A 26277-nucleotide genomic window follows, 5' to 3' on the forward strand; every position below is an offset into this window, starting at 1 on the left:
TTTCTCCTAAAACTCTTTGAGGTGGCTCACTAGCCACTGTGTGTCCTAGAGTTGACTAGTAGATGTATTATCATTAAATTATAATATCAGTACTTCAGGATTACTAGGAGTACTTTACCCCCACATCCCCCACCCACAAACTTGGGAAAAAGAGAAATAAAACTGACATTTGAGAGTAAAACCTTAAGATTAAGATAGAAGGAATCAGAACAGTGACTCTCAAACTTTGGTATGCATAAGAATTTCCGGCAGGGCTTGTTAAAACAGATTCTTGGCCCCACCCCAGAGTTTCTGATTCCGTAGTGCTGGAGTGGAGGCTAAGAATTTGCATTTCAAACTGGTTCCCAGGTGATGCTCATGCTGCTGGTCTAGGAACCACACTTTGAGAACCACTAACATAAAGAGAAATAATGGCCAGAAATGTTAACAGTAAGGTGACTGAACATATTAACACTCTGGTCTTATCCTTCAGTCTTATGACTCGTTAATATGAGTTGGCCCCTGAAAGATGCCTCTATCCTCAATGAGATGACCATAGTAGGTGCCTGGGCTCATAAGCCAGGTTACGAATGTTCTACGGTGAGTTCTCTTAGGAAACAGTCTGCTTGCCGCTCTGTCCAAGGGAAGGTGATGCTTCATTCTGTCTGACACCAGGATGTGACCCAATATCAGAGCTGTGTGTTCTTGCTTCTACATATTGGGTCCTACTACTATAACACTTATTTACATTATCTGGCATTACTAATGGGAGGATAGTTGTAGATGTATAAAACGAGAAACCTGGGGCTGGCCCGGTGGCTCACTCGGGAGAGTGCGGTGCTGATGGCACCAAGGCCCCGGGTTCGGATCCCATATAGGGATGGCCGGTTCGCTCACTGGCTGAGCGTGGTGCTGACAACACCAAAACAAGGGTTAAAACCCCCTTCCCGGTCTTTTTTTAAAAAAAAAAAAAAACGAGAAACCTGGGGCTGGCCCGGGGGCTCCCTCGGGGGAGGGCGGTGCTGATGGCACCAAGGCCCCGGGTTCGGATCCCATATAGGGATGGCCGGTTCGCTCACTGGCTGAGCGTGGTGCTGACAACACCAAAACAAGGGTTAAAACCCCCTTCCCGGTCTTTTTTTAAAAAAAAAAAAAAAAAAAAAAAAAAAACGAGAAACCTGGAATGGAACTAGCTGGAAATAAGAGCCCTATATCTTTCAAAATATCTGTGTGATGATGTTTGAGCAGATCTGTGAGCAGCACCAGAATATAAACTTTCAGGCAAGAAGCGCTGTTGATGATGAGAATCGAGAGACCTGGATTTGGCTCTCACCTGTGAAGATACCATAACTCTTTAAAAAACAAAAACAAAAAAATGAAAAACAAAATCCAGCTTTTCCTCAGAATAAAGCAAATTAGTCATAAAATGAAATTACCTGCTTTGTAGCCAAAGTCTCCATTTCTAATCGCTTTTTGTTGACATATATTTCCTGTTCAAGGTGTTGTTTTGCCTTTTCTAATTCCTCAATTTTGTGATTAGCCTTTTGGTTATTTATTTCCTGCATTTTCTTCCTTTGAGACTCTTCTTTCTTTAAAGAATAATAATAAAAAATGACTCAGGGAAAAAATTACAAAGCTCTTTTTCTAAAATAGTACCAAAAAAAGTACGAAAGTCCTTTTCTTTAACCAATGCACAAGAAATTATTCACTAATCAAAAAGCTGCCCTATAGTTTCTCTATTTCATTCAGGTTAACTAATCTAACTAAAAATAAATATCACTGGTCAAACTTTTTAGAGTACTCGCCTCTGAAATGGATGTCCGGGAATGTAAGATTGCACAACTCAAGTGACTGAAGGACAGAAGCCTTTCTGTCCATTTTTCTTCTTCCAGTAGCCACTGTCTACTACCAACCTGCTTCCTAAAGTAAGATTAAAGAGACCAGGACTCACTGCGGCTTTCATCCTCTAATTTCTGACACTCCCCCAGTTCTCTTATAGGAACATAATCAGTTTTACAGCCAACATATCATTTGGGCTGCACTATCAGAGGAAAAAAAACAATTCTGTCCTTTACCAGTTCTGCTTCCAGTGCTTTTATTTTGCTTTCATATGCAGCTTTTTGAGAAGAAAGCTCTTGCTGAGCCATTTCTTTTGCAATTTGGATTCCTTGCATCATTTCTTCCTTTGCTTTCAACCTCGCCTCTTTTATTTCTGCTTCAAGTCTACAAAATACCAAGATATTTACAGAGTACATTGTTTAAGAATTCCTTATATACCATAACAGTTCTTAATCATATTTAAATGTTTTCCATTAAACAAAAGCTTAAATCTTAAAACTTAATTTCTGACACTATCAACAGTGTTCTTAAAATTTTCATTGGCTCAGGGCCAGCCTGTGGCTCACTTGGGAGAGTGCGGTGCTGATAACACCAACGCCACAGGTTCGGATCCCTATACAGGGATGGCCGGTTGGCTCACTTGGGAGAGCGTGGTGCTGACAACACCAAGTCAAGGGTTAAGATCCTCTTACCGGTCATCTTTAAAAAAAATTTTTTTTCATTGGCTCTAGAATTGTTTGCACATATGAAAAAAGCCAGCATGAAAATTCGCTTATTTCTAACTTAGTTACTGCTGCAGATGCCTGATATTTACATAAATATATTTTTTAAATGTTTAAGAAAAATAAATTATATAAAAATATAATGTTATAATAAATACTGTAATAATTAGCTAACATTATAGTAAACACAAAACAAGGGTATTTTATGTTAAACTAACAAAAGAACAAAAATTGTATTTTTAATTTATGTTTAGGTCATAGATTAGGAAAATATTGAAATGTCACTAAAAACATGATACGAGAGTTGGTAAAGCAGAAATTGTACCCTATATTTTCAACCACTTAAAATAATTTCACGTTTTGATAAGTCAAAACAGTAAACTAGCTTTATCACCTCTCAATGCACAGGGAAAAAAGCATCGGTGATTATAGAAAACAAAAAAACTGCTTTCTTCTCCATAAAATCAATGTTTTAGTAACTGCACTACATAGAAATTTCCATTCCCAGTTTTACTGAAAAAAGAATAAGAATGTCAAAAGAAAGAGGGCTATCAGTTACTAGGGGCCAGGGAGAGAGAATGGGGAGTTACTGTTTCAGCTTGCGATGAAAAACTTTTAGAAATGGATGATGGTGATGACTGCACAACAACGAAGGCACTTAATGCCATTGAACTGTACACTTAAAAATGATTAAAATGGTAAATTTTATGTTCTGTATAATGTACTACAACAAAAAACTTTAAAGAGAACAAAAGCAGATTCAGGCTTCTTAAAAGATGACAAGGCAGGGTTAATCCCGTCTATGTTCATCATTCTTGATTCATCCTCCCTTTATCAAGACTTGTTGACTTTATCTCTTTTATATTTCTCTCCTGCCTCACCACACTATACTGATTTATTTTAACAGTCTCTTAACTGCATTTGCAGCCTGTCACCTTGCTCTACCTCTACTCTATTCTCCAGACTTGGGTCATGGTGATCTCTCTAAAATGAGATTCTAATCATGACTGTTCCATATGTGCTTCAAATTCTTTAATGGTTCCCTTATCCTTTAAGATAATGTCCAAACTCCTTAGCATTTTAGCTGTGCAGGCTTTACCATTTAGCTTATAAGGATACTGCTTAAGCCTGAAATCCTACAACATTGCAAGAACTAAAACTGGAGCAAAAGAAGAAAAGAAAAACAAACATACCCTCTCCCAATCTTCCCCTAACTTCTAATAATCTCTTGGGACTGCTCCAGGGGACATCTTCTAATCCTCTAGAAACCTTCGACAATCCCTGGTCAGGGCCAGGTGTCACCCCATAAGCTTCCACATCATACAGGTTTCTGTCAGACCATTCTGTCACCACTGTTTGTCAGCCCCTGAGATGAATTCCTCCAGCATGGGAGATAAGTTTCAATTATTATTCTTTGTATCCCAGCAATGGGTACAGTGACAGACACATAACACATATTCAATAAATGTATGCTGAATGAATGAATGTACCAAGGGAGAACATTTTATCACTAGAAACCAGCACCCACAGTGTTAACTACTGGAGTTAATCACAAGTGATTAACTGTGTTGCAGACCTCTCTCATACACTTACTATTTCATATCAGTAACAATACTTACTGTGATCGCTGTGCCATGAGCAACTCATTTTTTGCAAATTCAAAGTCTTTTGGACCCTCGCTTGTAAGAGTATCTCTGCCCAATGGTCTTTTTCCTTTCTGGACTTCCACTGGATGATTAAATCTAAAATAATGATCTCCACCAAGAATCACCCGATCACCCTAAAGCACACAAAAAAATTTACTATTTGAGGTGAGTCTGAACCAAAAAATTATAGGAGAAAAATCATTATGCTCAACAATTCAAAATAATCTAGTATTACTAATCATAAACATAAAAATCATAGCGATTAACATTTATTAGATACTTTCTTAATGCCAAACACTGCATGAAGCACTTTACATACATAATTATCTCATTTACGTCCCACAACAACTCAGTGAGATACATATTATTATCCCAATTTTAGGAATGAAGGAACTAATGTGCACAGAGCTTAATAATAGTAATAGATATTCACTGCGAGTTTACTATTTGCAGACATGATTCTAAGAACTACACACAAATTATTTCATTTGATCCTCTGCTACTCCTAAAAGGTAGGATATATAGTGACCATATGTTTCAGCTGCCTGCAACAGACTGATTCATGCCTGTTCTTCTAGCAAATTTATTAATGATGCTCTATAAAGTGTCCTCATTTGGGTGATATTATTTAATCATCTAGGTAGATAATCTGCCAAAGGTCATATAGCAAATGGCAGAAACAGGGCTTCAACCATGGCCGCCCTGATTCCAAAGCCCAGCTCTTTATAGGACACATAATGAAGCTGTCAGTGGTCTGCTCTTCAGGTACTGGCTCACAGAAATATAACTTTTGTCTTTGCACAAAGGAAGACTATTAATGAATTAATAGGAAAGAAAATTTTTGAAATGGAAAAGTGCTTGATCTAGTTCAACTTCCTCATCTTACAGAGAAGAAAATTGGGACTTAAATAAATTAAATGATTTGCCTTAAGTCAAACAGTTTCTTATACTGTACCACCCATCAACTTACATGATGTAATACTGTGGATTCCAAAATATGTTTTCCATTTACATATGTCTTTGCTTCACCAACTGGGACAATACTCACTGTCCCACCAAAATTTTTGATGGTACTGTTAAAAAAAGATGTACATTGTTACAATTACAGGACACATTAAGAAGTAAGGAAAAGGCAATATCGGATAATCTTGCTTGGGTTATTCCTTTAGTGTTAAGGTCCGTATCAATTTGTAACAACCATGACTTAAAATTATTTTATTTTCCTCCAGCTATATTTTGAAGGTTGGAGAAAAAAACCTGGCCTCTCTTGCAATCCACCAGTGGTGGGAAGAATTTTCACTGTATGTATTCTGACTATAACTGCTTTAAAAAAAAAAAAAGATAAATAACCCTCCCTGGCAAAAAAAATACATCGAAAAAAATTCAACAAAAAAAAAGTTAAAATATTGACAATGATTTCCTATGAACAGAACAATTTTAAGTGTTTTTATTTTTCTAAGTTTCTAGTGTTATATATGAGCTTTAATAACAACAAACATTTTTCCCCACTTGAAAAATGGGGAAATACAAAGGAAGGAATAGCATAGAGATAAAAGCATACTCCTTAGTCATCTAATTAACTGGAGTCTGACTATAAGATGATATTGTGGAAAATCACCTACAAAAGCTACATATTCCTTTGAGTTTTTTTATTCAGAGAATAGGAATGAAACTCCAAACTCCAATTCGTTAATCCAATCCAGTTGGATTAACTGGATAGAAGAAAAGAAAAAGAAAACTGTGGCAAAAGCTGAGTCCTAACCAAAACCCTCCAGCTGTTGGTAGGCTACCAAGATCTGTAATTAGGGATTAAAATGGCCAATTAATATATGAAAAGATGCTCAACCTCATTATTAATCAATGAAATGCAAAATGAATCCACAATGAGATACTATTTGACATTCACCAGATTGGCAAAATTAGTCTGACAGTCCTAAGTGTTAACAAGTATGTGGAGTAACAGGTAACAGTTACACTCATGACAATGGGAGTAGAAACTGATAATCACCTTGGAAAATGATTTGAAATTACCCAGTAAAGTTGAATATAAACATACCCTACAATCTCATATCTCTACTCTTAGACATATAATTTAAGAGTGCTTCTTAAACTTTAAAAATTATTATAGCAAAATTAGAAAATCATCATATTTGTACAGCACATTGAAGCAAACAGAGAGACTGCTCTCTGGTCCGACAGCTCAGACCTCCCGAGTCTCTACCAGCTGCCCTGAGGGTTCTGAGAGTCACCGTTTCAGCTTACTATCTGGGAAACGTACTCTGGAGAAACTTCCCACATTTGTGCCGGGTGACCTGTACAGGTATACTCATAGCAATATTGTGGTAGCACAAAATTAGAAACAACCCAAATATCTATCAACAAAATAGATTGTAATGAGAGATAAATTCATACAATGAAATACTTCACAGCAGTGAAAATGAAAGCATCAACATACACAAACCTTGGAAACACAATGCAAAGCCAAAAGAGTTTACAAACACTATCATCCCCCAAACATATAGAAGTATCATCCCATTCAAGTGAACAAAATTCACGTAAAACGAAATTTTTGAATTTGTCAAACCAACCAAAAATTCTGCCATATAAGATGGATGGAAGTTTACTTTTATGGCCATCATTGTAATTCTAAGAAAAGAAATTATCCCTCAATCAATAGGCTAAGTACATCAAAACAAAAACACAGAGAAAATATATAGTACTTTATATTGAGAGTAACTGATGTATGTATTGTCCTTACAAAATGCTGAAAATGTCTGTTTGTTCTGGCTAAAAAAATGGGTCTGAAGAAGTAGAACAAAGAATCAGTATAAATGAATACTTCATATGAAGGACCACATGTTATCAAGATATGGAAGCCTACTGAAAAATCAACAGGATTTTTTTTTTTTTTTCTCCTTTTTGTCTTTTTTCGTGACTGGCAACGGATCGCAACCCTCAGCGTCGCGCCCGTACCGGACCAGGACCGGCAACGGGATTGCAACCCTCGGTGTTGCTCCCACACCTCGCTCAGCCAGTGAGCGGGAACCGGTCTGTATGTGGGATCCGAACCCTCGGCGGGAGCGCCACCGCGCTCCCAAGCGGCGCACTGTAGCAGTGCGCCACCGGGCCGGCCCCAGGATTTTTTTTTTTAAGAAGACTAACATACCAATGATCATCAGCAATCAGCACCCCAGATAACTGAATATCATGGCCTGAGTTTGGTTTATACTTTCCAACTGTAGTTGTCCCTTCTTTTATCATATATAGCAGCATTTCCGATAGTTGTGGATCTTCATTGAGATTAACGAGGTTTGGCAAATGGTTGTCCATTTGAAATGTAATTCCTGCTTTCTGTTAGAAGTAAAAAAAAAAGTCTAATCTTAACCACAAGCATGAAATTGTTAAATTCGTCTAAAACGAACTATGTTAAATATTAGAATCATTCTATGTGAAGTCTCAATAAATTAAAGGTTTCTTAGAATCTGTCCTTCTTTCTTAGAATCTCTCCTCCATGACTTCCCTGTGACTGTTACCATCATACTCTCAGACTCTTAGGAGTTATATTGACCACTCATTTAACAATCCATCATCACCAAATTGGGTCTTCTCTTATTGACCAATTGTCCTTGGAACGACTCAACTCCTTCTGTCACACCTTCACAGCCATCACCTTCATTCAGGCCTTTATCAACTCTCAACAGCACTACTGCAGCAGCCTTCTGATTGCCCTATCAGCAACTTCTGTGTTCAATCTGTCTTACAACCTGTATCAGATTCTCTTGAAAGTGTACTCTCAAAATATCAGTCTCGTAGTCAAACACTTTCAATGGCTTCTCACTTCCTACGAGACAAAACTCAAATTCCTTCGCTTGGAAATCAAGTCCTTAATAAACTAATCACAACATATCTTTACAATTTTATCTCCTTATGACCTTGTATTAACTGCTTGTCCCAACAAAACTGACCCACACACCCTCTTCACAGGACAGCTTAAACTTTCCCACCTTTACTCTCATACAGTTTTCCCTTCCTAGAATGCTTTCTTCCTCTTCTCTACCTACCTAAGCTTCTAAGCCCAACTCAAACCCCACCCCTTCTATGAAGCTGAACAGCCATCTACAAGGAATTTTCCCTCCTTCCTCTGAATTCTTACAGCACTCCCCTTCCAATCATTTGAAGTATTTTTTTTATGGCCACTACCCTTGCTCTTGACTCATCTTCTCCAATCTCCTTTAGAATTTCACTCCATTAAGGAGTTTCTGACACCTATAAAAATGTTCAAGTATCTTCAATCCTTTAAAGAAACAAAAACAAAACAAAAACTTTCCCTTCCCCCTTCCCTGACTTCTACAATTCTCTGTCAAAGAGTCCCTATGTGTAGTTCTACTTCCTCATCTCTTAGACAATCCTCAACCTCTGTCATCTGGCTTCTGCCTTCACCACTACAATGACCTCATAGTTTCACAATGCATTGAAAAATTTCTGAAACCTGGGAGTCATTCTTAATTTTTTCCATTTCTCAGTACCCACATTAAAAAAAATAAAAAGTAAAAATTCCTGATCCTATCTATTTTACCTCCTTCCTATCTCTTAAATCCCACTCCTCCACTACACATTCCTATTGCCACTGCCGTACTCCGGCTCTCATCATCTCTTGCCTCAACCACAGCAACAGCTTCCTAAATGAGTCATTTTCCCTGCCATCATCAGTCTTTCCTCCCTCAAATCCACCTTTCGCATTATTACTAGAAGAATCTACTTAAAACAGATGTCTGCTCATGTCACTCCTCTTCCATTTAAAACCCTTTGGTGTCTCCCTGTCATCTAAGTTCAAGTTCCTCACTATTTCATGATCTGAATCTTACATCTCTCTCCAGCCTAAGCTCTGTCACCAGCTTCAGTTTCTAACCATATGAAACTTCTTAATTCTTTGGACATCCAAGCTGTGTTGTGCCTCTATGCCTCTGAACAAGGTATTCCTTTGCTTAGAAAATTCTGACTTAATCTAGCAAATTCCTGTTCATTGTGCAAAACCCTGCTTACTTGTCTCTTTCTCCTTGAAGTCTTCCTTGATAAACACCCTTCTCAAAGTTAATTACTCCCTCCCCGCTCCTGCCTTCCTACCTTTTACATACTTTTCATCGCATTAGGTTGAACCATATGAAACTGCCAGAGTTCAACCATTTTTTGCCTACAAAACTGGCAGTTCATATGGTTCAATCTAATCAAAACACACTGCATTTCGGTCTTCTATTTACATTTCGTAAACCGCCCTCTGGATCACAATCTCACTGAAGGCTGGAACCGTATAGGGAATAGGGCCTCTATTCCCAGCACAGCACAGTTCGTTTATATATTAACTTTTCCATTAGCTTATGGTCTCTAAGCAATCACAACCTTGATCTTAATACTTCTTTATATTAATTCTCCTTATGGTATTGCTTTGCACAGAGTCAGTATATAATAAGTATTTGAGAAATTAAGTTTACCTATTTATTGGCATATTTAATTTATTTTCAAATCAGTTTAGAAAGTTGAAATGATACCTGCAACTCCTTTGTTTCTTGAAGTTTTCTCTTTTCAGCTTGTTCAAACTTTTCTTTCCACACTCTTTCCAAAGAGAAAAAAAATAATATAGTTAAAAACATCCAGGTATATAAGACTGAGAATCAAGAGACAACCAATGAAGACGAGGGAACTACCTAGTAATATTTAAAATATGATAGTCTGGGAGTGGGCTGCTCTAGTCAGATGGAAGGTAGGGAGAAATACAGACTCAGTATCTTCTTAAGGTCCCAACCAGTCCTATGATTCCACAGCAACATATTTAACATTTAAAATATTGACTATATTCCACCTTTGCATTTCTGCCATGTCCTTCTCCTGTTGATGAAGCTTCATTCTTAAGGATGTTATTTCTTGCCGATAGAGCCTGTATCGTTCTGGGTCAATATTCCGACTGTTTCTCTGAGCAGCTTTTAGCTTTTCAATTTCTGCTTTCAGTTCTAAAGATTTGGAAAACAACGCATGATTAATAACATTTGATATGTAATAATTCCACAGTAGGTATAATCCTACAATCTTCTATTTGAAGTTTTGAATATTAATAAATAAGGGCTGGCTGGTTAGCTGAGTTGATCAGAGCATGATGCTGATAACACCTAGGTCATGGGTTCAGATCACTGGCCAGCTGCCAATAAATAAATATTACTAAATAAAATATTTGGAGAAATCAGGTTTACTTTACTTACATGATCTATAAATGTCTACCTGGCCTTAATCTGAAGCAGTGCTCCCATATTAATGAATTTTCCCCCTTCATTAGTAGGATGGCCATATAATATATTGTACACAGTGGGGCACTTTTGAGAGCAAACGGGGTACTATTAAATACACTGGGGCCACAGACATAAACTAGGATTGCCCCAGGAAAATCTTACTCATAAAGACAAGTGAGATAAAGATCAAAGATTTTTTAAACTGGAATTTAGAATACTTAGTTTTAACAAAAACAGTCCCATTTGTAAGACAGAAGCGATCCAAAAGGGAAAGGATGGACTATGACAAAGAAAACTAGATAAATGGGGGCTGGCTGGTTAGCTCACTTGGGAGATTGTAGCGCTGGTAACACCAAGGTCACAGGTTTGGATCCCTGTACCGGCCAGCCACCAAAAAAACAATAAAAGAAAAAGAAAACTGATTTCTCTCTGGCTCATACCTCTGAAGTCTCTATCAGTTTCTACTGCTAAGAAGGGCCAAAGAACAAAAGGGTATGAAAAGATGGTAGTTCCACATAAACAGAGATAAAATTTGTACAAATCGAGATCCCTTGCATGTATTAAAGTTATCCTAAGTGAGTGATTACTGAGAGACAAATAGAAAACAGTATTTAGCATAAATGAAGTAAGGCCTATGCTAGAAACTCAAGCTCAAATAGCCTTTGGATCAATGAACTAAGCAAGAGCAGAGCTAATAAATGGAATGACAATGGAGGAAAGGTCATAAAAGAAAAATAATAACTTTATTGTTCTTTTGCTGCACACATCTATGACTTGGTCTGTAGAATTATTTTTTTTATGCTTGCTGTTTCCCCCTTACCCACACTCTATTTTCTATGGTCTTTTTCTGATTGTTTTCCCCCTTTCCACTTATTCCCTTTCCTGCTGTCCTTCCACCTGTCTTGCTCCTCACCGTAGGATGGTGACTAGATCTATTATACAAAGGTATGGTAAACAAGAATCTGATTTTCTTAAACTGCATATTTTAAGACCAACTAATATTGGAGCCTAAACCATGGCAAGATAATTTTTGAATTTTGAGAAAAATATTCACCTCTAATTAACTTAGCATTCATATCTTCATTTACTTTGGCGATGTTGACTATCAAACGGGCTTGGTTAGCATATCTAAGTGTGCTTAATGTTTCTTCTATGTTGCTGGCAGCAGGACTGATCGTAGCAATCATTGTAGTTTTTGAATTTCCACCCAGACTTTCCTTTAATAGCCTTCAAGGAAAAAAAGTCATAATTAGACTTAGCTTCTACAACAACCTAATAACAGTAATTATCTAGAAAGCAGAAAACAAACTAATAGGGTATATAATACAGTATTATACTCTTTACTCAAATGCCATTTAAAATTTTTTTTAGTATTTCTGGCTATTTTTAAGTCTCATAAACACTATTTTCTCCTATACTTTTTATATTGTCTCACAATGCAATAATCTGTGCAGAGGTTTTAAAATACGGTTAACCATCAAATATTTAGAAAGATACCTCTCCCCTTATGAAACTGTGAGCTACTCTAGAAACTAAAGGACTGTGTCTTGGTCATCTTTGTATTTCCAGTGCTACCACAACCTTTGAAGCAGGTGCTCAATAAATGTTGAAAATGATGAATGGACATATAAACAAAAGTTCTGTATTATACTGCATGCAAAAGTTTATATTAGAGAAAAAAATGTATGAGACTTAGAACATCTTTTATTAGTGCAGAACGAATTTCACTATTCTTTACTTTCAAAAGCCATGAAAAAAAATCAGATTTTACCTTACAGGTTTCAAGGAGGCAACCACATTGTAACAAATCAATTATAAAGACATATTACTGTCAAGTAGAGATGAGGTCCTTATCCTAAATGTATATTAATGCTTATCAGAATTGAACACTAAATCTACACAGATGTAATTTGAATGTAATGTATTGGAAATTAAATATATATTCACTAATGAAAACACTTATCGAGCACCTATGTGCTAGTCACCATGTACATGTACTAATAAACAAAATTATTCAATTTTACTTTATACACACAGCAATACGTTTGGTAATACCATATATGTTCGAACATATTAGTGCCTAATTAGTTAGGTACTAATAATAATTAAGTATAAGGATAGTTGTTTACACTCATACAGCACATATTATGCATTAAGAGTTTTACATTAATAATTGAATCCTCACTATAACCCTAAAAGATAGGTATTGATATTATCCCTTTTTTACAGATAAGGAAACAAGCTAGAGTATTAACTGATTTTTCCAAAGTTACAGAGCTTATAAGATGCAGAGCTGAGATTCAAATACAGGTAGTTTGGCTCTAGAATTCATCTGCTAACCACTTCTTTTCTATCTCAAAGTTATATGAAGTCAGTCTATCATTCTCTTCCCCACAATATTCACTGTATTTTATACAATTCTTTATACTTCAAAAGATACTTGCCATGTTAGAACAGATTCACGATAAGGAATAAAAACTCTCTTTCCGTTTGCTTGTTCAGAGAGTGCAGATATAACCTTTCCCAGAGTTAGCAAGGACTTGTTAATACTCACACCTTCCTGTATATAAAATAAAATTTAAAAAATAATCACAACCAAAAAAGCATGTATCACTTTTTAAACCACAGCAATGCAATCTGTAAGCTGCAGATAAAAATACATTTTCTAGATTAAGCATATTCGGTTTGTACTCTCCTAAAAATAATGCCCACAGGAATAAACGTCAACAAAATAAGAAAACCATCCCATTTACCTTCAGTCGATCTCCACTAGTGTGAGCCCTGGAGCAGCGCTCGCTGCCTGCCAGATCAATTAGGTTTATGCGGCTTGTTATTCTGTGATCGTGTTCTTCCCCTTCCACAAATTCTGTCTACAGCAAAATGATATTAAAATAATATAAGTTCTTTTATGACTTTCCATCAATATAAGTCTTTAAAAGGAAAAGTTATACAAGATTACAAATCACTCATTTATTTTTAAAGCCATCCCTTCTTAAATCTGTGACAATCTGTAAGGCATAAATATTCACAGTCTACTGAAAAGAATACACTGAGCAGTGGTTAGATTATGCCAAAATTTAAAAAAATGATTTTAAAGGGATTAAGATCAATAACTATTCAGTTACATTAAAGAAACAACCAAAATAGAGAAAAAGCTTAATGCAAAATAATGTTGCTTATCCCAGCATTATAATAGCAAAACATTTAAAAACAATACAAATGCCCAACAGTAGAGAAAAACTTGAGGAATTTTAATAGTTAACGGGATATTATTTAGCTATTAGAATTATTTTGCAAAATTGTTACAGCATAAAATTGTTAGATTTTGTGAATTTAAGTGTGATTATAAAACAACCATAAGATTATATACCAAAATGTTTAGAGGGTGTTATTTGAGTAGTGGAACCTATGGCTGAATTTCTTAAAATCTTTTACATTTTAATGTTTTTCCAAATACTCTATAACTACCATATATATTGATAATATATCATATATTGATATGATCATATGAATGACATCATGATAAATTAATAATCATCTATTATAGATTTTAAAAAACAGTGATAAATAATATATTACCATATATACCAAAAGTCATTCAAAGTTATTGTGTATATTTCCTAAAATCCAATTATGTTTATATGTTCATATGACTATACTTTTACCTTTTGATTTGAAGAAGAAAATAAGAAAAACATGAAACCTAAATGTATTTACTATCTTACCTACGAAAATAATCAACAAAAAAAAATACCTTGGTCTGGGTCATCACCAGGGTAAACACTGAATGAGACCGTGAGCTTTTATCATTCATACCAGTAGCAGCAGTTGCTCTTTGTTTATTTCCCAATTCTAGCCAACTCTAATAAGAAAAAAGGAAGGGAGGTCAGATCAGCAGACTGTAATTTATTGGAAGAACAAATTAAGAAACAACAAAGAAAGTACATTTGGTAACACATACACATTTGTAATTAGCTTATGAAATGAAATTAATAAGTGTTTATCTTTTAATGATTTGCATTCCCATTGTCTATTTTTTTTTCTGTCACAGAAATCTGAAGCAAGAAATAATATATAAATAATATATATTATAAAATATATGACATATAATATACAATACTATATATTATAAAATATGTAATAAATAATAGCTTTTTAAAAGGCTATTTCTATCATTCTAAGCTGACATGATAGTCAATATCTATTTTTAATTCAGAAGAGCAATTCTTTTGATTAAAGCTTAACTAAAAAGATCAGTACATGATAAATTAACAAGATTAACTTTTTATTTACTCAAACAGCAATTAAGGAGAAATACTGTTATGAATATTTATGATTATGCTCTTTCTACATAGTGAAGAGACAAAATACAATTAATCTTACCTGGATATCAGAGTAAGAACTGACAACATTCCTATTTTTAAAAAGTAAAAAGACAAAACAATTTTACTGATGATTATACTGTTGCTCTCGTAAAACAATAATAACCTTTCAATTACATAATTATTCTCTGAAGTAACAGACAAATGCACAAATACTGAGGTTCCCAGGATCTTTATTTTCCCCATTCTTAAAGAGCAAGAAATAAAATAATTCTTTAATTTTACCAAAAAGTACACTTGTTCTGAATACAATGAAACATCTTAGCATCTTAACATTATAATATTCAATTCTAAATCATAACATCAAAAGATGTATCTTAACACATATGTATATGCATAGGTACATGAGGGTACTTCAAAAAGTTTGTGAAAGGTAGAGAAGTAAAAGATACCATGAATCTTTCCATGAAGTTTTTGAAGTGCCCTCATATGTGTGGGCATGGGTGTACATGGGTCCCAACATAAACCCAGATTTATTTAATGGAGCTAAATTTATACCTAATTATTTTTCCTTTCCTTTAAGAAAAGCATTTGGAGTGTTAAAAGCGGCAGTAAATGACTCTTGGCACGTAGCAAACTCTTAACTCAACTTGGCACCTTCTTTCCTCTTCAGGAAAAATAAGTAGTAGGTATAAAAAAGTAGTAGGTATAAAAATGCAAGCTGAGAGGGAAGACTTAATGTGGAAAGGAGAGGGTAAAAGAAAGAAAAATCAAATATTTATTTCATACTCAGTATAATTAGTACTCTATGCTACATTATAAGTGCTGTGAAAGATACGAACAAATATAAAAACAAGGAACTAACATTCTATTTGGAAAAGAGAGGGAAATTTAATTAGACAATATTAGGGGTAGAAGACTAAATAGTTATCCAGGGTTTCTAAGTTGGGAAGGCAAATGAGAACACAGAAAGGATTACGGGAGAACAAAATTCACTCTACTCATTTGTTTTCTCCTCCTTGCTTTTGCTGAGCCAAACACTCACATTGACAGCGCTTCAACATACGGACCGGAAATGGGATGCTCCCTTACTCTCAGCTACAAGAAGCAAATATTAGCATCATTAAGAGTATGACAAATACTTAATACTTAAATTTTAAATGATCCTTTTTTCTATATTTTGAGTTTAAGATAAAGACATTGGTCTTTGCTTTATCCAGAAATAAATACAAAGGTTCTCACAAAAACAAAACTGTAAGACATTAAGAAATGGCTTCAATACCAAAAACTGTACATAGTTGCATAATACACAACAATGTATTGTAACATCAAATTTCTTTCTATTTTTTATTCTTAAATTAAATCCTGCAGTAGCTATTATTTTTATGCTTTTAAATATCTCTTTAAAACACATTTATTAAATTTCAGACATTTAATTTTTTTCTTCATTGTTACATTATACATATGTTCTCTGTGACCAGAAATTTTAAAACACACAGATCATAGAAGAAAATGTCATGTATTATGTAAGTTTCTCAATGCCGCCAATAGTAAACCACACAACTCTGGGCAAGTGAAGAAGGCAAACGACTTCTTTAGATTTTCATTTCTTGTGCTTCAAGGTCCTTTGCAAAATTAAAAATTTTTAATTCTAATAGGAGTTTTTAAACAGCTAATGTTTTGTGAAACTTTCTGTTTCACAGATTACCTACAAGATATCAATTTGCTAAATAAGCCACTGAAATACATATTTTATAAAAATAATACAACTTTAAAAACTTTTACTACTTTTTGGCTTGCAGACTATTAGGGATATGGTATTTGACTTATATGGTCCAACTAAATCTTAGAACAAATATTTTATCTTTAATTATTACACAATACTTGATTAAGATGAAAAGAAATTAATTTTTAATAACTATTTTAATTTCCACTGGTGATAATGTTCAGCTTTTTCCTAAATAACAGTGTAGTTTAGGCTATAGATTCCAAGCATTTGCTATCATATAACAGCATTTTAGTAAAATTTTAAGCCATATCATCTGCAGAATTCATATAATTACATGCATTTATAAAAACAGAATTTAAAAACCAATAATAAGTTGTTTTAATCTTACCGGTTGCTTTCTCTGCCCATTTTCACCTTTACAAACCAGAAGGTCATGAATTTTTTCATTATATACTTCAAAGAAGCTCATTTCAAGGTGATAGTTGACCTAGTAGGAATAGAAACACAGCATGCATTTTAAAATTCTTCGCATATGTTGCAAATCATATATCTAATACGTGTCTAGCATCCAGAATATATAAAGAACTCTTACAACTCAACAACCAAAAGACAAACAGCCCCCAAATTAGGCAAAGGACGTGAATAGACATTTCTCCCGAGATGATATACAAATGACCAACATGCATGTGAAAAGATGCTCAACATCATTTGTCAGGAGGGAAATGCAAATCAAAAACACAATACAAAACTACATCATGCCTACTGGGATGGCTATAAAAAAAAATAAACGAAAACAACAATGTTGATGAGGATGTGGAGAAATTGGAACACTCCTGCAATGCTGGTAGGAATGTAAAACGGTGGCAACCACTGTGGAAAAGAATTGGCAGTTCCTAAAAAGGTTAAACACAGAATTACCATATGACCCAGAAATTCCACTTCTATACATCCAAAAGAATTGAGAACAGGTATTCAAGCAAAAACTTTTACATCAATGTTCACAGCAGCACTATTCACAATAGCCAAAATGTGGAAACAACCCAATTGCCCATCAACTAACAAATGAATAAACAAAATTGGTATATCCATACAATGGAAAACTACCCAGCCATAAGAAATGAGGTACTGATGCATGCTACATCATGGATAAACCTCCAACACATTACACTAAGTAAAAGAAGCTGGACACAAAAGGTCACACATTACATGATTTCATTTACATGATATTTCCAGAACAGGTAAATCCACAGAGACATAAAGTAGATTAGTAGTTGCCAGGGGTTGGGAAGAAAGGGGAATTGGTTGTGACTTATGGGGTACAGGGTCTCCTTCGGGGGCAATAAAAATTTTTCAGAATTAGAGAGAGCAATTGCATAACATTATGAATGCACTACATGCCACTGAATTATACACTTTAAAATGATTGACTTTACATTATATAAACTTATCAATAAAAAAATATTTTAATAAGAACAACAACAAAAGTCTTTGCACTTCTTATTAACTTCTAGGTAAGGTTTGATTCAATTCAGTATGTATTTCTTACATACCTACTATGTGTATGGCTTTCAGCTATAGTTAGAAGAATATAAAGACAAGGTTCTTGCCCATAAGGCTACCATCTCAGAGATATACAATATATGCTGCAATAGATAAGACAGAGCCATAGAAAATTATGAACCAAAATGAGAGATAATGACTATAAATAAAATGACTAATCAGAAAGAGGAGAAATTAGGATGGCCAGAGAGGCTGGGGAAGGAGAAAATAGGACATAAAGCATGAGAGATGCGGTAGACTGGACCAGAAAGAGTGGGTAGGGCATTCCTGGGTGAGGGCAGCAGCACCTGAGCATGGCATATGCTCAGGACAGGAAAGAAACCCTGTATGTTGACATTTGATCTAGTAAGATGGAACCTTAAATCCATAATTCTTCCACTTTGGGGAGAAAAGCAACTATCCGACTAAGTGGGGCTGAGCTTCTCCTTTTGACTCAGAAAGAAAGGGTATAGAGGCCAAAGGGGGGAACCTTTGCTTCCATAATACTTTTTTGACAGTTCGGGCATGATTTCCTTATTAGAGAAATAAATTTCATCCATTGGCCTAGAAGTAAATCAGCAAGCATCCAATACTGACAGAACTGGAAGCTTCAAGGGGGTTTCAAAGAGATTTAGGTTCAATTAACCAAATATTAATTGTGCCCCACTAGGTACAAAGCACTTTTCTAGGAGCTGTGGAAAAATGTAAGATGAATTGGACATAGTCTTCATTCTGAAAGAACTCACAGTCAAGTTGGAAATGCAATACAGTACATGAATAATACATGGCAGAATATATTTGGTGCCATGTAAGAGGACAAAGCACTTCCAAACAAAGAGACCAGCTATATGGGAATACCATGTAATCATAAGGCCATTTACAAATGCTGTGATATAGGTATAGGGGCTCGGAATTCAACGAACGTGTATTAATGCCTATTTTACATAAAATAGTATATTATGTTATGGGGTCCCAAGAGGTCTTAGCGATGAAAATGTAGCGGGAGATGAGTTGGGAAAGGTATCTGGGGCCACATTAAAGAGGACGTATCTTTTTTTTCTCCCTTGAGGCGCCTCCATTCTGGCTATACCACCTTTATTATCTTCATTCACATACTATCACCCTCTACCATCCTGAATAATCTCAAAGTTGGTATAACCATAATGATTTAGTTGGGCTCACTACGTGCCAGCCACTATTCAAAACCTTTTATGTATATCAACTCATTTAATACCCACAACAAACCTATGAGAAAAGCATTATCATCATCGACCCTATTTTCTGTTCTGAAACACAGAGAGGTTAAGTAAATTGTTCAAGGTCACACTTCTAGTAAAGCAATGAATGGAACTCAGATTCAAACTCAAATGATCTGTCTCCAAAGTCCATGCTCTTAACCATTCATTATACTATATTCCTCAGTGATATAGTCGTTCTATGCAAAATCTGAGCCTCCCAGTTCTGTGAAATCATTCCAAAGACCTCTGCCTCTCCTTTGCTTTCTCTCTCTCTGGCGTCCATTACCTTCAAACTGCACTCTCTCTAAAATCTTAGCCAATAAAGAACTCTGACCCACAAGCCCACAGCTTTCTCACTCTCTTACTTACACTAAACTTGGACTTGAATCATTTCATCTTATAATCTCCAGACCACCACGTTTCTACTGATCCCTCTCCTCTTCCTATTTTCAATTTAATTACTGGGAGTAAGAAGCTGGTAGGGGGAGAATAAGGAGATAGAACTGGACAGTATATCTATAGAGAAGACAGAACTCATCATCCACTCAATTCTGCTTTTCTTCCTGTGTTCTCAATAAATGCCATCGATATCTACCCTGGTTCTCCAAACAGAAACATTGATTTCTCTCTCCCTCATCCTCCATTTCCAATAGTTAGCAAGTTGTACCAGTTCTACTTACTAAGATCTCTCAAACGTTTGTCCCCTTGTCCCCCGCTACCATCACTACCTTAGCTACGTTTCTTGACACGTCTTATACTGCTTACATGTCCCCCAGATGGTCTCTTTGTATCCAGTCCTACTTCCCTTCACACATTCTCCAAATTGCAGCCGGGGCTATCATTTTTTTTTTTTTTCTTTTTTAAGAGCAAATATGATCATATTACTTCCCTGCTTAAAATCCTTCCATAGCCTTCTAGATTCCTGGAAATATGGTTATAAAGTCCTTCACAAGCCAAGTTCCACCTGCCTTTCTAGTTTTATCTTACATATACAAATATAGTAATTTCAATTTTTTTGTTTCACAATCATCAAAAATTATCTACATACTACAAATAAATCTAAAAGTTCTCTCTATAAATATATTGCCAACAAGTTTGAAGACACTTGAATACACTGACTTTCCAAAGGCAGAGGGGAATTAAAGACACATTACATGTCACTGGCTTGGCCCTCCACCCTCAAATTCCATGCTCAAAACAAAGTAAGCAATGCATACATTCCCAAGAGCTCCCTGCTTTCTTGCTTTCAAATCTTTGCATGTGCCACTCCTCCTGCCTAGATCATCCTTCCCCCTCTTCTTCACCAAGCTAATAAATGCTATGTGCCCTTCAATGCTCAGTTACTCCTTCCTCTGAGAAAACCTCTCTCCAATCTTATACGTTCTTACTTACATTTCTGTCATAGCATTTACTTTAATTTATTTAGCATTTAACATTGTACTTGGCTGTTTACTGGCTGAATTCTCCTATTATACTCTCTTGACTCAGGAACTGGGTCTTTTAACTCCATACCCCCAAATCTAGCACACTATTTTCCCAATTTCCCCTAGAATAAGAGTGACTAGAAGAAAAGCATGAAAATTATAAAATCCCAAACTCTACCCCAGACCAACTGACTCAATCTCCAGAAGAGATTTTCAGCAAGAGCATGCATGTGCATACATGAACACACACAAACACACACACACACCTGCCCCTGCCACACCTGGTGATTCTTATAGTCAAGCAAATTTGAGGAAAAACTGGTCTAACATACTGCCTGGCAACAGTAGACGTTCAACAAATATTTGCTGAATGTATGAATGAATAAGTGAAAAGCAAAGCCAGCCCCACCTGCTCGGGTGTCATACAGTGGAAAAAGCATGGCTTTTAAAGTCAAATCTGGGTTCAAACTCCAGCTTCACTACTCTCTGCTTCACATTGTCCAAAAGTTTATGCGTGCTATCCTTAGTTAACTCTGTGACCTGCCTGACTGCAGAGACGCATATAATGGCACATAACTACCACACTGTGAGTCACCACACACACGCAAAAGAAATAAAGCAGAGAAAGGTATAGAAGACAGAAGGGATGACTCCGCTGTGACTGCCCACTGAGTATAACTGACTGAATTTAGAATCCCCATTTTCCCTCTGCATACCACTGTTTCAAAGGATCTTCCATTAAGTATTTCCTTAGCGGCCATGACTCTGATTTGAACTTGATTTGACTATTTTCTAAGCTGTTATGAAGCCTGCAGATATATGAGAACATACCTCTTGGGACCGTTTTTGGGCTACTTGAGCAAAAAGATCTTCACAAAATCTTGGAATTATTCCTGGTTCTTCACTAAATCCCATCATCCTGGAAAATACATTATGAATAAGGGGAAAGTAAAACTAATTAGTTTTTTTTGTTCTTTTTTATTCTTGTTGGGCAAAGGGGGCTGGGGAGGGAGTGAGGAGCAAGTTAATTAAATCTCATAGTTAAGAACCTGGGCTCTGGAACCAAATCTACCTGAATCCAAACCTTGATTCCACCATGTATTAGCTCTGTTACCTTGGACAAGATACTTAACCTACTAAACCTCAACCTCCTCTCTGTAAAATGGAAAGAATATAAGTATCTAATTCAGAGGGTTGTTATGAAAGAATACAGGCAGACTGTAGCACGGTGCCTGGAATATAGTAAGAACTCAATAAATGCTAAGCTCTATTAAAATTCTGAGTAGTTCCTTCTAGGACAGGTATTATTACCATAGCTACCATTTATCAGATGCCTGACTTTTAATTCTCACAGTAATGCTTACGTGTTAACCTCTCTGGGCTTCAGTTTACACAAGAAATATAAATGACAGTAAAATGGGGTCAATGACACTTATAAAGTTAACTGTATCTCATGCGTAAACTGAAGCCCAGAGGTTAAGTAACTTGCCCAAGTTTGTAGAACTAGCATATACAATGCATGAGATTTGAGCCCAGATCTGTGTGGTTTCAAAACTATATTCTTTCTACTAAACCATGCTGCTTCTCACAAAAGATTTAAACATTTCTGGATAATTGTAAGTGCAATACAACTTACGTATATGATTTTCCAGAGCCAGTCTGGCCATAAGCAAAGAGACAGGTATTGTAACCTTCAAAGGCACTTTCTAGGAGTGGTGCTGCTAGAGTCTTGTAGACGGTTGTTTGGCTAGCATAGTGAGGATGACATTCATCAAAAGACCACAACGAAACATCATACATAAAATTATAAATTTGTTTCATATCAGGGTGTTCCACAGTTATTTCTTCCGCATTCATGAAGACCACCTGGGATGCTTTTTCAATCTTCTCTCTTTAAAAAGAAGCACAAAGAAAAAAATCAAGTTATTGTCATTATTGTGGTTACTATTACTACGGAATATAACAGGGACCTCAAAAACTAATTAAATATAACATTCCTCCTTTAGTTTTATGTGGAAAATGCAGATCAGCAAACATAATTCTAGTGAGTTTCCAAATATGTTTCTTATAGCTCCAGTGTCACCAAAAGGAAAATGGAATTCCAGATTTCTTGTCCAGAAACCCTACCCTACTTTCACAAGATTTTTCATCTTTTTCTCTTGAACTATACCTTTTCCCATCCCATCTACTATAATCTACCTATACTCTTCAGTTCAAACCTGGAAACATCTTTATTATAAAGAAATTTAGGGGTACAGATCTATATAAAGCTGACATAAAAAGCAAACATAATTGCAACAAACCTCGTTGAATATAAGTTCAACTGAAAAGTCTCTTTTGGCTATTAGTTGTGGTCGCTGTTAATCCAAAGGTCTTTCCTCCTCCAGATTCTTTCCCTTAAAATCATAAATTTTCAGGGCCGGCCCGGTGGCGCACTGCTACAGTGCGCCGCTTGGGAGCGCGGCGGCGCTCCCGCCGAGGGTTCGGATCCCACACACAGACCGGTTCCCGCTCACTGGCTGAGCGAGGTGCGGGCCCAACACCGAGGGTTGCGATCCCGTTGCCGGACACGAAAAAAGACAAAAAGGGAAAAAAAAAAATCATAAATTTTCATGTCCATCCTTTTTCCATCTCATAGGTGGAAATCTTTTACCTTTAAATCAGAAATTATCCTAGAAGCCATCTGTCTCACCAATTTGACGAGCATCATTCCACCCCACTCTGCTTTCAGGGTTTATGTGATGAGTCTGGAATCAGGCACTCGGTCCCTTACTAAGTTCTCTTCTGTGGAGTCATCTGTCTTGGGTTTTGTCCCTACCAGCTCTGTTCTTTCTACTGCCTCTCCTCCTCTCTTTCAGTGTTCTTGAGGCTTTCCTGTTTGGCTTCCTGACTCTCTCAGATCAACCTTCCCTCATTTCTCTCCCCTTGTCACTAACCCATTTTCACTAAAAAGGACTTAGAGTACCGTATAATTTGCCTTTAATCACTGACCCTTTAGGTTTAAACTGGAGGTTCCTTCCCCAGTGCAGTGGTCACCACAACCTCTTCTATCTTGCTTAGATACACAGCATCAAGTTAAAAACTACTAACCCTGCAAAGTTTTTCACTGTCCTCCATTAAAATATTTTAAAATAATTAGATTCCTCATTCACACTTCATCATGTTCATCTTGTTCAGCCCTGTCCCTAATCTCTGTATATCCCACCCATGATCACTGTTAGAGAGATTTTTTGATCAAAATCAAATCTAATAAGGTATAACCACTACATATCAATTTATAACCACTATATATTAATTATAACCATAATTATAACATATAGTGGCATTTATAACCACTATATATTAATCGGAGATGACAACGATGATGACAACCACTCTGGGAAGAGTTTTAGAAGGACTTCTTTGGGGAATGAGTGACCTGTTATGGCTCTTTTTAAGGAAAAGGTAGAAGATTTCAACATATATCACGGATTTGAAAGCAGACTGCATTAGACACTTAAGTGACTCATTCAGACTTTTAAGTTTGGCCAGTTAGTGTGTACCACTCAGTCGGTTAGAGCTTGGTGCTGATAGTACCAAGGTCCAGGGTTCAATCCAGGACCAGCCAGCAAAATAAAATAAAATAAAATAAAATAATAAAATTAAATAACAAAATTAAATAAATAAAATTAAATAGAATAAAATTAAATAAAATAAAAAACAATAAAATTAAATAAATAAAATAATAATAAAATAAAATAAAATAAAAGCAGTATACCTAGAGAAACTTACATATACAAATATAGTAATTTCAATTTTTTTGTTTCACAATCATCAAAAATTATCTACATACTACAAATAAATCTAAAAGTTCTCTCTATAAATATATTGCCAACAAGTTTGAAGACACTTGAATACACTGACTTTCCAAAGGCAGAGGGGAATTAAAGACACATTACATGTCACTGGCTTGGCCTTAGATTTAAAAAGGTGTAACATACCTCTTGGTGAAAGGCCTTACACGTACGGCCACTGTCACTTGACTATTCTCTACTTTTAAGAGGTCTTTTTCTGTAGAGGTGTTCTGAACCGCACTTTCTTCTTCAAGAGGAAGTGTATTTTCTTGTGACTTTTCCTTTTTATTTGCAAGAAAAGAGTCTTTTGGCCTTTGTCTAACTTGAAGGTTAGGCATCCTATTCTTCAGTACTGAGGCAGCTGGGCTCTCAAACTGAGGCGTGCTGCACTTCGGCATCAATGAGTGTTCTGTTATACATTTTGTAGGTGTTCTTTTTTCTAAGCTTCCAAATTTATTTGGATTTTTCCGAATACTTCTATGATGCAAGTTTCCTGTTCCCGACACTTTGATATCCAACTTATTCTGAACAGGTTTTGTTGCCAAGTGTCCTGATCTAACAACTTCGGCCTGACTCTGGGAACCAACCAGTGCTGTATTACTTGAGCACTTCAGTGCGACATTTCCATTTGCCCCACTGATGGCAGAAAATGTTTCTTTATATCTCTCATCAGCCATCATTTCAATGTCTTTTGGATCTTCAGCTAAAGGTACAGAAGGTGCAACAAAAGAGTTTTTATCATTATTTACAGTCTTTACATTTGTACTAGTTTCCTCTGAAGCACAATTATTTCCTATTTCACTGCCCACATTCTGCGTTATTTTCCACTTTTTGGCAGAATCTGTCTTAGCTGTTTTCCACTTTTCCACAGAATCTGTTTTAACACGACGCTGTAATATAAGACGTTTTTCTGCTGTTTTTTCAGTTGAGTCTCCCAATTCACTACCAAGCAAAGATGATTCTGTGTTCCTTGTAGCTCTTCTCTGAAGTGCCAATCTACCTACAGGGTTAGGGGTAACGGGTGTATCTTCTGGTTTTCTACAGGCAGAAATAATATAAGTGCTATTTATGTCTCTGATTTTACTGGCAGATCTCAGTAACGGATTATCATTTTCACGTTCTGACATATTTGAGTTCAAATGCAGCTTAAGTCTGTTACTGTGGGTGAGGACACTCAGTGATGAACTCTTTTGAGAAGAAGGAGTACCAAGGATACGGCTGTTATTTCTATTATGAGCAGTGTATACTGACATTTTGGCAGCAAGTTATTTTAAAATAGAATGTTGCTGGAGAATCTAAGCTCTTCTTTGGACATTCATTAGATTTCTAGCCATTTCTTATATATTAGGTTGCAAAAATATCTGCTAAACTACAAAAAGAAAAAAAAAAGGTTTAGATTTCACATATTACAAACAAGCTTTAAAAACAGAGACATCCCACTGTGTAAGTAAATTCCCAGAGGCATACATTAGAATAAATCACAATGTCCTGCTCAGATATCGCTTCCAATCAACTTCAGACAAATTCTGCCCTCAAAGAGTTTACAGTCATTATTCAACAAATATTTACTGAATTGTCATTATGTGCCCAGCCCTCTGATACCGTAGACTTCAAATACAAGACCCTTGTTCTCATTTCCTTAGTTTAGAAATACACAGATAACCCTTATATCAGGCCAAATGTGCCAAGTGACTGAAGAGATACAAAGGGCTGGCTTGTTAGCTCAAT

At 35.9% G+C, this 26277-nt stretch overlaps 1 protein-coding gene across 1 annotated transcript in view; it reads right to left on the bottom strand.

The window, feature by feature from the left end:
- Positions 1 to 25881, bottom strand: part of KIF14 (kinesin family member 14) — a 53613-nt gene extending 27732 nt beyond the window's left edge. The window contains exons 1-17 of the mRNA XM_008569580.1: positions 24697 to 25881; positions 22353 to 22607; positions 21548 to 21635; positions 16904 to 17002; positions 15832 to 15884; positions 14848 to 14878; positions 14219 to 14326; positions 13218 to 13334; positions 12909 to 13024; positions 11519 to 11691; positions 10044 to 10191; positions 9733 to 9796; positions 7353 to 7537; positions 5157 to 5259; positions 4160 to 4320; positions 2055 to 2202; positions 1416 to 1568 (exon numbers count right to left, since the gene is read on the bottom strand). Of these exons, the coding sequence (XP_008567802.1) occupies positions 1416 to 1568; positions 2055 to 2202; positions 4160 to 4320; positions 5157 to 5259; positions 7353 to 7537; positions 9733 to 9796; positions 10044 to 10191; positions 11519 to 11691; positions 12909 to 13024; positions 13218 to 13334; positions 14219 to 14326; positions 14848 to 14878; positions 15832 to 15884; positions 16904 to 17002; positions 21548 to 21635; positions 22353 to 22607; positions 24697 to 25802 (3108 nt within the window). The 5' untranslated portion in view covers positions 25803 to 25881. The remainder of the gene's footprint in view (positions 1 to 1415; positions 1569 to 2054; positions 2203 to 4159; positions 4321 to 5156; positions 5260 to 7352; positions 7538 to 9732; positions 9797 to 10043; positions 10192 to 11518; positions 11692 to 12908; positions 13025 to 13217; positions 13335 to 14218; positions 14327 to 14847; positions 14879 to 15831; positions 15885 to 16903; positions 17003 to 21547; positions 21636 to 22352; positions 22608 to 24696) is intronic.
- Between the last annotated feature and the right edge of the window lie 396 nt (positions 25882 to 26277).

Source organism: Galeopterus variegatus, unplaced genomic scaffold (genome assembly GCF_000696425.1).
Source record: "Galeopterus variegatus unplaced genomic scaffold, G_variegatus-3.0.2 Scaffold513, whole genome shotgun sequence".
In the NCBI taxonomy this organism is placed as follows: domain Eukaryota; kingdom Metazoa; phylum Chordata; class Mammalia; order Dermoptera; family Cynocephalidae; genus Galeopterus; species Galeopterus variegatus.